This window comes from Poromitra crassiceps (genome assembly GCF_964638095.1).
Source record: "Poromitra crassiceps genome assembly, chromosome: 1".
Classification (NCBI taxonomy): Eukaryota; Metazoa; Chordata; class Actinopteri; order Beryciformes; family Melamphaidae; genus Poromitra; species Poromitra crassiceps.
The window spans coordinates 6,132,991-6,147,900 of record NC_139623.1 but is presented as its reverse complement, the minus strand read 5'-3'; the positions used below and the strand labels follow the sequence as shown (position 1 = coordinate 6,147,900).

The window sequence follows — 14,910 nt, the reverse complement described above, 5'->3', positions numbered from 1 at the left end:
GCTTCAAATAACTGTGAAGTGGTAGGAGTGATAATGATACCCAGATATCTGAACCCCTTATTCGTCCATTTAAAATTACCGTAAATTCCGGACTATAAGCCGCGGCTTTTTCCCCGTTTTTTGGGCTTTTTTGGCCCCTGCGGCTTATATAACGGTGCGGCTTATCTATGGATTTTTTCAGAAAAAAAACAAAAAAAAACGGAATTCTCTCTTCTTTAGCACTCTTTCTAACTATAAATCCACTTCTGTTTTAATTTCCTCTCTTGCCCTCTTTTCACCACACCGCGGACACTGTGTGCACTGTAAAAAAAAACACAGGTGGTGTTGTGTTATGTTGTTTTGTTGAAATGTTAATAAATGGGAGCTTCCTCAAACAGCCATCTCTTTCCCGACAATCCCCTCTGTGCACGAACCCTTACATATGGTAATTAAACATTAAAACACAATTAAAAAAAAAAAAAAAAAAAAAAAAAAAAAAACATTAAAACACCCGCGGCTTATAGTCCGGTGCGGCTTATATATGTAACAAACAGTCAATTTTGCTGCTGCGGCTTATAGTCCGGTGCGGCTTATAGTGCGGAAATTACGGTAACCTTTTTCTTTAGGTCTGCTGGACATTCACCTGAAAGCATCATCGCTACAGATTTGTCTTCATTGGTCAGATATCCAGATATTTCTCCATATTCCTTCAGGTTATTCAACAAGGCTGGTATAGTGGAGGATGGCTCACATATATATGTTAATATATCGTCCGCGAATAAAGATATTTTATGTTCCATCCCCCCTTCATCCTTTATTCCCTTTATATCTTTATTCTGTCGTATTGATTCAGCCAATGGTTCAATGCTCGCGGCAAATAATAATGGACTCAAGCAATCTCCTTGCCTGACCCCCCTCCTAAAATAAAAAAAATCTGAGCAACAACCATTAACTCTGATCCTTGATTTTGGATTTTTATACACCATTTTTACCCAGTCTATGAAAGTTGAGTGAAACCCGAAAACAGACAAAGTATGGTATAAGAAGCTCCATTTCACCCGGTCGAATGCCTTTTGGGCATCTAAGCTGAGCAACATAGCAGGCCAACGACTGTTTTTAGTACATGATATCAGATTTAATGTTCTCCTAATATTATTTGCACCCTGTCTTGCAGGGATAAAACCCGTCTGATCTGGTTTAATCAACTTAGCTATACATCTCTGCATTCTCTGTGCCAATATGTTTGTTAGTATTTTTAAATCGTTGCAGAGCAAACTAACAGGTCTATATCCTTCACAAGATACTGGGTCCTTGCCCTCCTTATGTAAGACTGAAATGATGGCTTCTGACCATGTTTTTGGTGGGTCCCCTGATGATAAAGCATAATTGAAAACTTTAGATAGTACTGGTATGATCTCTTCTGCAAAACATTTATAGAATTCTCCCGGGAACCCATCCGTACCAGGAGACTTACTATTTTTGAGAATTTTTATAGCACCAAATATTTCCTTTATTGAAATTGGCTGTATCATCATGGAAGCCTCTGTTAGCCTCTTGTTCTGTTAGAGTCGGCAGGTTTAGTCTGTTAAGAAATATCTGTGCCTTTGTCTCTATGAACTCAGACTCTGAATCATCATATAGATGTTTATAATATTCTGCAAAAGCTCCTGCTATCTCTGTTGGCTTTTTCATAACTTGTTTGGAATTAGGGTGTCTTATTTTTGGAATTATCCTATTCGTTTGGGCCTTTCGAAGCTGGAATGCTAATAAACGGCTTGCTCTGTTGCCCATCTCATAGTACCTTTGATTTGTAAAACGTAGAGCTCCTTCTGCTTTATATGTTAAAAGTTCATCCAGTCTCTGTCGAATGCAACAGTCTGATCAGTTAAACGGAGGTAAAAGCTGCAATCTCTTATTGAGTTGTGTTGGGATTGGATATAGGACATACAGTGACAAAACAAACCAATCGGTCTGTTTGCAGCTTTTTCAGAGATGGTTAAATTACTCACCCGATTACAAGGCATGATATGACTGTTCCCATGAAAGCGTAGGTCAAGATGGAGCCAATGTTCCTGAAGAAGTGTCTCTGAAACAAACGAGAGGGGACATTTAATGATGTTATCATAATGAGACTATTTAATACTAGTAGTTAGGGCTGGGCAATATGGACAAACATCACAATTATCACGAGAAATGATTCTGATATAGATTTATATAATGATATAATATATCTGTATGGCATATGCATGCAGATTGACGTTCATTGCATTGAACTGCATGGTAATATAAACCATGATAAAGCAAATTTTCAGATATTATTCACAAATTTGTTTCAAATGTTATTTTGCGAAAGATTTTGATTATATGTGCTTTTTTTTATCACCAGAAATCTGTATCACAATAACTGAATATTATTTCATCACTATATCAGTATAATTATAATACTGAATTATTCTCCGGCCTATTATTGCTAATATAGAGACCTCATAAATCTTTGTCCTCTACAACTTACTTTATCTTAGTTGAGATAAGGTAAGGTCTTGTCTAATTTTCAGAGCATCCTACTATCCTAAAATGCAAAGTCTCTGTGTGAGCTATGCAATTTTACGTGTGTAAGGGAGCACCCCTGCGGCTGTAGGTGAACTAACGCAGCCAGATTTTTTTAATTCGTTAATTAGGCCTGATTAAATGGGCAGAAACTGCTAATTAGTTGCCAAAATGAGTCAACACGGGTTCAGCACCATGGAGAGCTCCATTCGTTAGCTACTGATGGAGCCCACCTGAATGGAGGAGCACACCTGAGCAGAGTTGGCATCAGCCAGGGAAGTGGACCATAAAAGCCCTCTGGGGAGAGAGAGGAGAGTGAGTCAGGCCTGACTAAATAGCAGGTGAATGTGTGCTCCAACGGGTATCAGAACTATAATAAGAATGAAGTATCTGTGTGTGAGTGAGTGAGCAGAAATGGTGTCCGGCCACACCACAGCTATGCCATTTTACGCGCGACGCCGCTGAATCTTTCAGGACGTGTTCAGAGCACCCCTGCTGGTGACCTAACAGAGCCACATTTTTTTATTTATTTTCTTAACATATCTATGCCTTTGCATAGTGTCTTGCCTGTTTAGTGTGACAGATCGCTACTCTCCCTCTCAGATAGGATGTTATGATTGTTTCTATGTATTATACATCTATTCATATTTTGATGGCTGTCATTGAGAGAAAGGGGGTTGGCTCAGGAAATGATGTCAAGGGCTGGTATTTAATAAGCCCGGAAGCGGAGATAGGTCTCTCATTGAAAGCTACGCAGAAGAGGAGCCAGACAGTCGCTCGCTCGGAGTCCCCGTTCTGTTGTTCTTTTTGTCTCATTATTTACCAGTGTGTGTGTGTTTGGTTGGTTGTGTAACGCATCTAACTCCGTCTGAGCTGGCCGAGGAAGAGAGCCTCACAGCCACACCTGGGCCGGACTGTGATAGCTTCGTCAGGTGAGCCACACTTTCATTTCTCTTTGATGACAGCCGTATTTCTTTCATGTTACAGAGTTTCGGTGCCATTTGTTTGCCCCTAGACTCGAGCTTATAACCCAACCTGTGATACTGGTTATACGTATATATATATATATATATATATAGAGAGAGAGAGAGAGAGAGAGAGAGAGAGAGAGAGAGAGAGAGAGAGAGAGAGAGAGAGAGAGAGCGAGAGAGAGATAGATAGATATAGGTATAAGTCTATTTGACCATCTTACCCTTTTCAGACTGTAGCCAGCGTGGAAGATGATGGGAGGCAGCAAAATGTTGAAAAACACCTCTGGGTCAAAGGTCACCTAAGGATAACAGTAAGTTAGAAGTTAAAAATTCCACCTGATAACCCCTTACTTGCCCTCATACTGTGTGCGTGTGTGTGTGTGTGTGTGTGTGTGTGTGTGTGTGTGTGTGTGTGTGTGTGTGTGTGTGTGTGTGTGTGTGAGTCCCCGTTTTATTTTGATTGGGCAGGCATGGTGGCTCAGTGATTAGCACTGTCACCTCACAGCAAGGAGGTTGTGCTGCTATCTGTGTGGAGTTTGCGTGTTCTCCTCGTGTTTGCGTGGGTTTCCTCCGGGACCAGGGTGCTCCTTTTTCCTGCCACAATATAAAGACATGCTGGGTTTGTCGCAATGTATATAATCTAGTAAAATGTGTAGTATATGATGGATCTAACCATGTTGTGTGTAGATATATGTAGTATACTGTAATGATGCTATGTAAAGCCCTTGCTTGTGATAAGCGGCTATACAGTAGTTGGTTTCCACAGAAAGTATTGCTAGGGAACAGTTTGGAAGCTATCTTATGTCTTGTCAGTTATTGTACTAGCAAATTGCAACAGGAAGTAAGCTGGGGGAAATGTAGAATGTTTATGTTGTCCAGTTGAAACCGTCTATAAACATAACTGAACATGGACTGAGAGAGCGTGTATGGTGGTCAGCAGGGACAAAGTTACACCTTGGTCGCACCAGCCCCGTCTGCGCAGCGTTCCGTCTGTGCCGCGGTTTTGCTCCGTCCTCTGCACGTCGGCATGTCCCACAGCATGCGCTTCAGAAGCGGAGCGCTTCCGAGCGTGGCCTGGCAGCTGATGCAAGATCGCGCGGGATTTACGAGATCGCGCGATACTGTGTGTACAATGGGGAGGATGTAAAGAGCACAACACACAAACAACACAGTCTGTCGTTGACTTGCTTTTGATTTGGTCATTTTCCCTTGATTTTTGTGCTTCTACCATGGGTAAGTAGGCTGAAATTATTTCTTTATTTGTCATACAGTGCCTGTTAGCAGGAGGAGAACTCTTGCATTTCTTCGTCTACTTGAAAGACTACAGGGGGGGGGGGGAGAAGGAGAAGGAGTCGGTATTGGGTCTGCACACGGTGTTTTATTATGAAAATCGACCGGATTCTCGTGCAGTTGCTGTGTCTGACTTCCGGGCTGAACGATCTGCTCTGTGCAGATTGACGCAGCTTCCAGGCGTCATCCGTGAAAAATGGAACTGCCGCGTATCTTTAGCGGAGCGGGGCGTCAAGCCGCTTCTGGGACGCTTCTGATACGCGCCGTTGCGCGCCTGGTGGGATCACACGCGTTGAGCCGGAACGCGTACGTGACGTTCCTGGTGGGACTTGCCCTTTAGAGAACAACCACAGAAGCATTCTGTGCACGTGATTCATGTGCATGCATGTTAATGAGCAGAGCCTTGCATGTCAAGTTTGCATAGGGCCTCAGCCCCCGCCCCCCCCACGATGAGACATGCTCATTCCTCCATCCATTCATACCTTTCTCAGCATCTCATCATCCTGCACTTGGTGGCCCTTTCCCTGGCTGACTTCCCCCTTCAGAGTGTACTCAAAGTATCTCCCACTGACGTTGACCAGTAGAGTAGCAGGACTGGCGTTGACCGCACAGCTCAGGGTCACATTGCTCATGTCCTGGGGCACATGGACCCTGAACCGCAGGATCACACCCACCAACAGACCTTCAGGGAGCGGGGAGGGAGGAGAGAAGAAAAGCAGTCTTTAAAGCACATACTGTACATATTGGAATGGAAGTCAAGCTGCAACAATAGACAGTCTGCATGTCTGGGAACGCCCATACAGGCTCTAGGAACGCCCACAATAGACGCTGGGTTAGCCTGGGGGCGGGGTCAGGGTGGGGTAAATTCCCCCGTTCTATCCATTCAGCAAAGTTAGAATTTAGCTGATAGCCCAGCCCAGGCAGACACGATCGGAGATTTAACCACCGCAGTAAACGCACATCTGAGCAGACGTCTTGTGTTCTGCTCTAGAACCCCCAAACCTGTAGTTTAGAGCCGCAGCACCGTCTTTTGGTGAGTCAGCCCATGAGATATATCGGCGGTTTTACCCCACTCGCGCGCCAGCCGTTTAACATTTTGTGGGCGTTCCCAGACATGCGGACTGTCTCTATCAGTCACGTTCTGACCGGACCTTGTACCCACCCATAATTATGAATACCCATAGGGCATTCAAAAATAAGGTGGATACAGTAGTTGTGGTTATTTTGGGGTTAAGGTAGGGCTCACTATCTTCAAACATGCAGGGGTCATTATGAGTGACAACACAAGTTCCAATGCCAGGTCGCCATTGCAAATAGGACCAATCAGCGTGACGTCACTTGACACCCAGAAATGCGGTTAGTATGAGTTGTGCCAAACAAACGTTAATATCTCAAAAACTATACATCACATCGCTTATATTTTGACATTCTGAGTGAGAGCAGAATTAGCTCAAGAGTTTGATGTATATCATGTTGTGTTAAAGTTGTGTGAACTGTCGCAGTTTTTAAAACGTAAACCGAGTTAACCGGCTAGAGTCAGACACACAAGCCTCTCGCCACTTGGGCTCCATAGGTTTCCATTGCCGTTGCCATCCAGTGACGCGGTTTGTTTACAAAAATGCTGCTCGGCTGATCCCTCGTATAAGAATTTGACTTGGTAAAAAAAAATGCGTTGCTAGTATTTTGGCTAGGTGGTGGGTTGATATATGCTATAAACTCATCCACGTCCAAAGATACAGAAGTTAGCCGTCAAATAGAGCTAACAGCATCTAGTTAGCTAGCAGTGGTGGACAGATTATGCAAACGTCACTGGTCATCTTGACTTACCATAGATCATGGCAAGTCCTGTTTCATGCAGAAACCTAAATCGCCGGTGCTTGAACAGCCATATAGTTAAAATGGTGAGTGTTAAGAGCATTATGAATATAAGGAGATTTGCACTGTCTTGTCGGTGGCTTTCCTCAGCCAGCCTCTCGGTTGCAACATTGTTGTCCATGGCAGTGCTCTCGCCTTGGCTCCCGACAAGCAAGACCGCAAACAACAGACAAAGCAAGAACAGCAGCACTTTCGACGTTTTAACACCAAGGAGTCTTGATGCAAATCCCATCGTGGCTTTCTGTCAAACGGTCACATTTTGTTAATGTATTGATGACAATTTAGACGGCAAGCTAATAGGCTCGTTTGAGTTGACTGCTGCCTCGCCTGGAAAGCAGACGAGAGCAGCAGAGCCTAGCGCAGTATTATATCGAATTCAGTGTGAAGTGAAAGCTAGCAGGAACTTCTAACGTCCGGTCAGGATTTTTCAAAATAAAAGCTGTCATTAAATGATCGACAAAATACACAAATTGAAGTGATGTCACACAAATTGAATAAATACCCATGGCAAACTGCACTCTAAATCAATGTAAAATTCACTCTTGTTGACATTTGGAAAAACACAATTCCAGGCTTCCGGAATTGAGTCAGAACAGTCAGTAAATGAGCCCATTTCAAAATATTGTAAAAAAAAAAAAATCAAATGTTTAATGCGTTGGGGCAAACTCAGTGCAGTCAACATTAGTAGTCCCTCTATCATACCTAACTAGTGGCTAACCAAAATATATGTAAAATTCACTCTTGCTGACATTTGGAAAAACTCATTTCCAGGCTTCTGGGCACACAGAGTCAGACCAGTAAAATGAGCCCATTTTGAAATACTGTTAAACAATTAAAAGAATAATGTGTTGGGGCAAACTCAGTGCAGTCATGTACATGAAAAGTCCCTCTATCATACCTGACTACTGAATAAGCAAAATATAGGCTACCGGTATGTAAACTTCACTCTTGTTGATATTTGAAAAAAACACATTTTACAGCCTACAGGCACACAGTCAGAACAGACAAAAGAGCCCATTTCAAAATGTAAAAAAAACCAAATTTTAATGCGTTGGGGTAAACTCAATAAAAATCAATAGTCCCTCTATCATGCCTGACTACTGTAATGGGCTGTTTTGTCTGTCCTGACTCTGTGTGCCCGTAGGCTGTAAAATGTGTTTTTTCAAATATCAACAAGAGTGAAGTTTACATATATTTTGCTTAGTTAGTAGTAGTTAGGCATGATAGAGGGACTATTGATGTACATGACTGCACTGAGCCCCAACACATTACATTTTTATTTTTTTACGATATTTTGAAATTGGCTTTTTTTGTCTGTTCTGATTGTGTGCCCGTAGGCATTTTATTATCATATTTTATATATATATATATATATATATATATATATATATATCATATTATAACATATTTAGGAACCTTGACAAGACACATGAAAGCCCACACAGAAGGAATTTAATTGCTCAGTCTGTGGTAACAGTTTTGGTTGTAAAGAAACCTTGAAACAACACTTGATAGTCCATACAGGGGAGCAACTATTTAAATGATCAGTCTGTGGTCAACGTTTTAGTTATAAACTAAACCTGAAGAAACACATGCTAGTCCACACAGGAGATAAACCATTTAATTGCTCAGTCTATGGTAAATGTTTTGGTTATAACCAAATCCTGAAGGTACACATGACAGTCCACACAGGAGATAAACCATTTAAATGCTCAGTAAATGTGTGTCATAAACGAAACCTGAAGAAACACATGATACTCCACACAGCAGAGGACACTTAATATTGGGCTGGACAATATTTTCATATTATCATTGTCTATCAATGGAAACATATTGTCAGACCTGATTGATGAGTGATTTTCATACCAATTCTGTTCTAAATGAATGATAAAATGCAAATCATTAGTGTCCCAAAATGAGATGAAACAAATTATGGAATATTATTTGAAAATTACATCTTATATTTTCTTATAGTATTATAGTATCTTATTAGTTATATTATCCTGCAATTATGAACATCAGTATTGTCATATATTGCTATTGAAAAGTTGCATCAGGCATCGATGTCTCATGAAAAACCTTGAGATTTAGGTGGAGGCTGTTCAGGATGGTTGGAAGATGGAGATCATCAGTTTACATGAAATAAACTGAGTGTTTCGAAATCTAACATCAGTCAAGTCATTCACTGATAAAAAGGGCAAAGTTCTGGCTCAACATATCAAATCGCAGCCATGTCCCGATGAAAAGACAGGCTGTCAGCCTGATGGTGGCACCAGCACAAAGGCAGCCTGGCAGCCTGAAGGTGGCACAAAGATAGACTCAGCTGCTCTGGTGCCCGTCCGCTTTCAGTCCAATAAACACTCTTGACTTTTTACTGTGTAATTATTTGTTATAGTAATACTGTCTGTGATTTGTCTTTTTTACTGTCTGTGACCTGTCTTGTGGTTTCTTACTGTACTGTTTGTGATTTGTCTTTTGTAATTGTGAGATGTGTTGTCATCTGTTTCATGTTTTGTATGTAGTTTACCTGCCTTGGGACTGCAGTAATTTAGTAATTGCGCGAATTCTGGCACATTTACATTTAGGTGTAATGCTCATTATGTTGATTGATGTGCAATATGTACCAATTAAATAAATAAATTATTCTCTGGTTAGAGGGTCTGAGGTGGTCGGGACACCCCACTCCCATGCCCCATGCCTAACAATAACTCAGACCCTAGTCTGGCTGGCCAGCCTCCTCTCCCTTCCATCCGAGGAGTCTGGCGCCGCAGGTCTCCATAACTGGGATAAACCCTCCCCTGCTCTACTCGGCTCTCCCATTGGAGCGACTGTTTCGGTGGCAGCCGGATGTCCGCTCCCGGCTTATTACAAGCTCTGTCATTGGCTCCGACCATGTCAATCAGAGCGGCTTCCGCTCCCTCCTCCCTGTGTGTCGCTGTAAATAGTGCCCTGCCGCTGCAGTGAAAACAACAACACTAACTAGCTAGCAAGCTAACGGCAGAAACCTACATGCTAGCTCGTTGCTACACGCTGAAAACGGCAAGTTGGATTGTTTGAAACTATTTTCCAGGGGCACTGCCGCTAAGCGCCGCCCATCGCAATCCCACTGTGGAGACCTGCGGCGCCAGACTCCTCGGACAGAAGGGAGAGGAGGCTGGCCAGCGAGACTACGCAGACCCTAACCCAGACCCTAACCTTTCCCACCTTCTATCCCTAAACCTAACCTCTCCCACCCCCGACGCCTAAACCTAAACTCTCCCACCCCCCACGCCTAACCCTCCCAGACCCTAAACCTAACTGTTGTGTTGTATGAGGAAGAATGAGAGGTTCTTTACTGAACTATTCCAAGACAAGTGCAGTGCGCATGTACATACATTCAGCCTAGTCTAGTAGGGTGATACTGCCACCTACTGGGATGATATAGGAATGCATTTACAAGCCTATACCACACTAACCTCTCCCACCCCCCACGCCTAAACCTAACCTCTCCCACCCCTGTAAAAACTCACATAAAAAAAGTTTCCATTTAACAATTTTAGAACCGAAATTGTGAAATGTTTTTGGCTGTGGACCAATGTTACTATTTCACAATTTTCTCAGAGACTGTGTTGACCATTATCATTATTTGGAAAATAAACCAGCAGCACTATTACCAGCTTTATTGCACTTTACTATTACTTGCTTTTTAATTTAAGTAAGACAATGATTCCACAATTACTGAAATTATTAGTTGTTCCACAAAGTATAATACTGTACAAATCAGGTGAAGGAAATTAAGGTATAGTCTCTGTTATTTTGCAACTTCAAAGTATGCTACCTTCTCTATAATTTCCTATCAACTTTTCCGCTGACAGGAAACAAAACCCACAAAACCTCAAGTTATATTCACATGTAGAAGTACGCTTAGTATGAAAGCATCCTGTTTCCAGTGACACGATGCTGCTTGGACTCTTTCTCCTTCTCTACTTTACTGAACATGTTTTTGCTAGAAAACCCCCAGGTAAGAACATTTTGAAACCTCCAAGCAGCGCTTCTTTTAATTTATATTTATTATTACATTGAAACATTTGTGGGATGTGCCAGATCAAATCAACGCTATTCGACTTGTTCAAGGGCTTTTCTAGCTCTCAGTGTGCACCCAATTTCAAATTCTGACACTTGTTGTTTTACTCTAATTTGTATTTGTATATTCAGTTTTATTAATCGTATAATGTTCCACTGTAACATATCTATAGGAAACCATTGTAATCTATGTTTTACTACATCCTTTACATACAGTTTATTTTGGGGGATTTCCACAATGTTTTTAAAATTCTTTCTTGAAAATTATTGGATATAGAAGGAAACTACAACTGTATTGAAAGCTGATCAAATGTTAGCAGTGCTATCAATAATAAACCACTGTGGAGCCATATTGAATTAAATTATCAGATTAAACAAGTACGCATTGGGTTACTTCCTGGAAAGTCCTCATTTTGTTTGTAAAATAATTCCCTTTGACGTCAACATGCTGCCATTTCCTCATTGTGTTTGTGTGTGTGTGTGTGTGTGTGTGTGTGTGTGTGTGTGTGTGTGTGTGTGTGTGTGTGTGTGTGTGTGTGTGTGTGTGTGTGTGTGTGTGTGTGTGTGTGTGCGCGCGCACGCATGCATGTGTGCGCTTGTGTATTCATGTGTATCTTGGCATATAGGTGCAACCATGCATGTAACAGTAGGCTCTTTCACACACAGATCACGCAAAATTGTAGTTCGGGAAGCCCGTCAAGCCTGGCAGCCTCGCCACAGAAATTGTTTTCACACAGAGCCCGCAGCACGGCCACATTCCCGTGCTGCTGTGTACTTTCAGGTGAAATCCCCTGCTCCCGGATTGAAAGGCGAGCAGAGGGATTTCCAGCTCCTCCTAGCCCAAATTAATATTTTCATAGGTTAGTGTAGCCTAGGCTACTGTATGATGAACAAATTCAATTCAACAACAGACTTTCCTCCTTCTCCTAGTCCGCTGAGGAGATCTGTATCGGCATTTTCATTGGCTGTTTGCCGATATCATAACTTAATAAAAAAATGCGCTAATTTGCGGCTGCTGCACCTGGAAGAATCCTCTCCTACAGTAGTTCTGTGTCTGGAGCAATGTCCCGCCCACAGCGCTATCTGATTGGTTACACATCAAGCAATAGCCTATCAGAGGGCTCAGAGATGAAATCTTGACACCTCACCTCAGTGCTCTCTGTTCAGCGCAGCCTGCACTAGACAGGGGGACAGTGCGAGGCTGCCTGAAGCGAGAGCAGCAGACTAGTTGTTGTGACTGTAACAGTCACACTGTGTTAAGGTAAAGCAGCAGATATTGCCATGCCAAAGTTGTAATAAAGTTAATATACATAATAATTACCTACGCTGACATTGCAAAAACACCACGATCTTATGAGCGATTCGTATGAAGCGCTGCCTCGCACAGTGCAAAGTGTGGTGTGTGGAGATAGGTCTGTCTATCAATCTACTTTTTTTACTTTCACTCGTCACTTTCTTGATACATGAGGTGATTTCCCCTGTAATTTTTTTATGAATGAGCTGACCATTCGCACCTTTTTCGGCTCGCTGTGACGACCTTTCAAGTGGAGGCGGGTTGTCCGCCAATACGGCGATGTGACAACCTTTGGTGCCGGGACAAAAGGCGTACAAGAATTACCCACCAACGCGCGTTCATGCCTTTCACATCGGAGCCGCGAATCCTAATTTCCGGGCATTTTTCGGCTTTCAAGGCCGGTGTGAAAGACCCTAGTGTGTAACCAAGTTTTACAGGTAGATTTACATGTACAGCGCCTCTGAAACTCATAGTAAAGAGAAGAGTGAAAGAGCAGATTTTTGGTTCATTTTCATTATGAAAGACTTTGCTGGTCTTAACTCTCCTCTGTCTGACAGATGTGAAGTGTATGGTGATGAACCTGCAGTATGTACACTGTATGTGGAACGGGGATGGGACTCCAGACGTCAATTATACCTTCTCCAGCAGGTCAGTATATAAACCTAATTTTGGAAAGGAAAAGAAAAATACATTTTAGATCTTTCATTTGAGAATATACTGTATAATCATATGCCTTTTTGTATCTTACTGTTGGGTGCTGTTAAAACTGGTTATCTTATTGTTGTGCCAGCGCTGTGGCTCCTGTGTTACATTGCTGGCTTGCTGGTGAAGCTCGTAAGCAGGTCTGACTGTGGTTACCATGGGATGGGAGACCATCTGGTCCTGGAAGTGGTGTTGGAGGACCAGTAGGAGGAGCTCTTCCCCTCTGGTCTCATGAATACAACAATGAAAAAATGCACCCATAGGAGGCGCTATGGCCATAACTCGCACACGATTGCTCCGATCGCCTTCAACTTGGGGAGTGGGGGGGACCTGACAAAGTGCCATGCTGCATAGTCATAGTGCCACTTACTGGCAACACAAAAAGTGGGTTATCTTGAGAACCGATATCCAATCAACTTGAACCTTGGGGTGTGCGCTGCCGGGAACGCGACGGAGTGCGGTGGCGAATTTCGGACACGCGCATACGTAGTCATAGTGCCACTTACTGGCAACACACACACACACACGCACAACTAGTGGCAACACAAAAAGCGGTTTATCTTGAGAACCGTTCATCTGATCGACTTGGGTTGGGGAGTGCGCTGCCAGGAACCCAACAGACTGTGGTGCCGAATTTTGGACACGCGCATAGTCATAGCTCCACCTATACTGGCAACACAAAAAGCGGTTTATCTCGAGAACCATTCATCCAATCGAATTCAGCCTTGGCGAAGCGCGCAAATCTCTAGTTATTATTGTTAGGTACTGTTGAACCTGGGCGTCTTACTGTTGGGTGCTGTTGAAAGTGGGTATCTTATTGTTGGGTGCTGTTGAAAGTGGGTATCTTACTGTTGGGTGCTGTTGAAAGTGGGTATCTTATTGTTGGGTGCTGTTGAAAGCGGGTATCTTATTGTTGGGTGCTGTTGAAAGTGGGTATCTTACTGTTGGGTGCTGTTGAAAGTGGGTATCTTATTGTTGGGTGCTGTTGGGTGCTGTTGAAAGTGGGTATCTTACTGTTGGGTACTGTTGAAAGTGGGTATCTTATTGTTGGGTACTGTTGAAAGTGGGTATCTTATTGTTGGGTGGTGTTGAAAGTGGGTATCTTATTGTTGGGTGCTGTTGAAAGTGGGTATCTTATTGTTGGGTGCTGTTGAAAGTGGGTATCTTATTGTTGGGTGCTGTTGAAAGTGGGTATCTTATTGTTGGGTACTGTTGAAAGTGGGTGTCTTATTGTTGGGTGCTGTTGAAAGTGGGTGTCTTATTGTTGGGTGCTGTTGAAAGTGGGTATCTTATTGTTGGGTGCTGTTGAAAGTGGGTATCTTATTGTTGGGTGCTGTTGAAAGTGGGTATCTTATTGTTGGGTGCTGTTGAAAGCGGGTATCTTATTGTTGGGTGCTGTTGAAAGTGGGTATCTTACTGTTGGGTGCTGTTGAAAGTGGGTATCTTATTGTTGGGTGCTGTTGGGTGCTGTTGAAAGTGGGTATCTTACTGTTGGGTACTGTTGAAAGTGGGTATCTTATTGTTGGGTACTGTTGAAAGTGGGTATCTTATTGTTGGGTGCTGTTGAAAGTGGGTATCTTATTGTTGGGTGCTGTTGAAAGTGGGTATCTTACTGTTGGGTACTGTTGAAAGTGGGTATCTTATTGTTGGGTGCTGTTGAAAGTGGGTATCTTATTGTTGGGTGCTGTTGAAAGTGGGTATCTTATTGTTGGGTACTGTTGAAAGTGGATGTCTTATTGTTGGGTGCTGTTGAAAGTGAGTATCTTATTGTTGGGTGCTGTTGAAAGTGGGTGTCTTATTGTTGGGTACTGTTGAAAGTGGGTATCTTATTGTTGGGTGCTGTTGAAAGTGGGTATCTTATTGTTGGGTGCTGTTGAAAGTGGGTATCTTATTGTTGGGTGCTGTTGAAAGTGGGTATCTTACTGTTGGGTGCTGTTGAAAGTGGGTATCTTATTGTTGGGTGCTGTTGAAAGTGGGTATCTTTTTGTTGGGTGCTGTTGAAAGTGGGTATCTTATTGTTGGGTACTGTTGAAAGTGGGTATCTTATTGTTGGGTGCTGTTGAAAGTGGGTATCTTACTGTTGGGTACTGTTGAAAGTGGGTATCTTATTGTTGGGTGCTGTTGAAAGTGGGTATCTTATTGTTGGGTACTGTTGAAAGTGGGTGTCTTATTGTTGGGTGCTGTTGAAAG

At 42.7% G+C, this 14,910-nt stretch overlaps 2 protein-coding genes across 2 annotated transcripts in view; one reads left to right on the top strand and one right to left on the bottom strand.

The window, feature by feature from the left end:
* The window catches only part of LOC310778347 (sodium/hydrogen exchanger 6-like), a gene marked incomplete at its 3' end in the record, with an annotated part of 35,640 nt that extends 28,907 nt beyond the window's left edge, over positions 1–6,733 (bottom strand). The window contains exons 1-4 of the mRNA XM_083638743.1: positions 6,615–6,733; positions 5,270–5,469; positions 3,719–3,796; positions 1,989–2,065 (exon numbers count right to left, since the gene is read on the bottom strand). Coding sequence (XP_083494869.1) covers positions 1,989–2,065; positions 3,719–3,796; positions 5,270–5,469; positions 6,615–6,705 — 446 coding nt within the window. The 5' untranslated portion in view covers positions 6,706–6,733. The remainder of the gene's footprint in view (positions 1–1,988; positions 2,066–3,718; positions 3,797–5,269; positions 5,470–6,614) is intronic.
* Positions 6,734–10,598: 3,865 nt separating this feature from the next.
* The window catches only part of LOC310786683 (cytokine receptor common subunit gamma-like), a gene marked incomplete at its 5' end in the record, with an annotated part of 28,044 nt that continues 23,732 nt past the window's right edge, over positions 10,599–14,910 (top strand). The window contains 2 exons of the mRNA XM_083647947.1: positions 10,599–10,662; positions 12,576–12,666. Coding sequence (XP_083504073.1) covers positions 10,599–10,662; positions 12,576–12,666 — 155 coding nt within the window. The remainder of the gene's footprint in view (positions 10,663–12,575; positions 12,667–14,910) is intronic.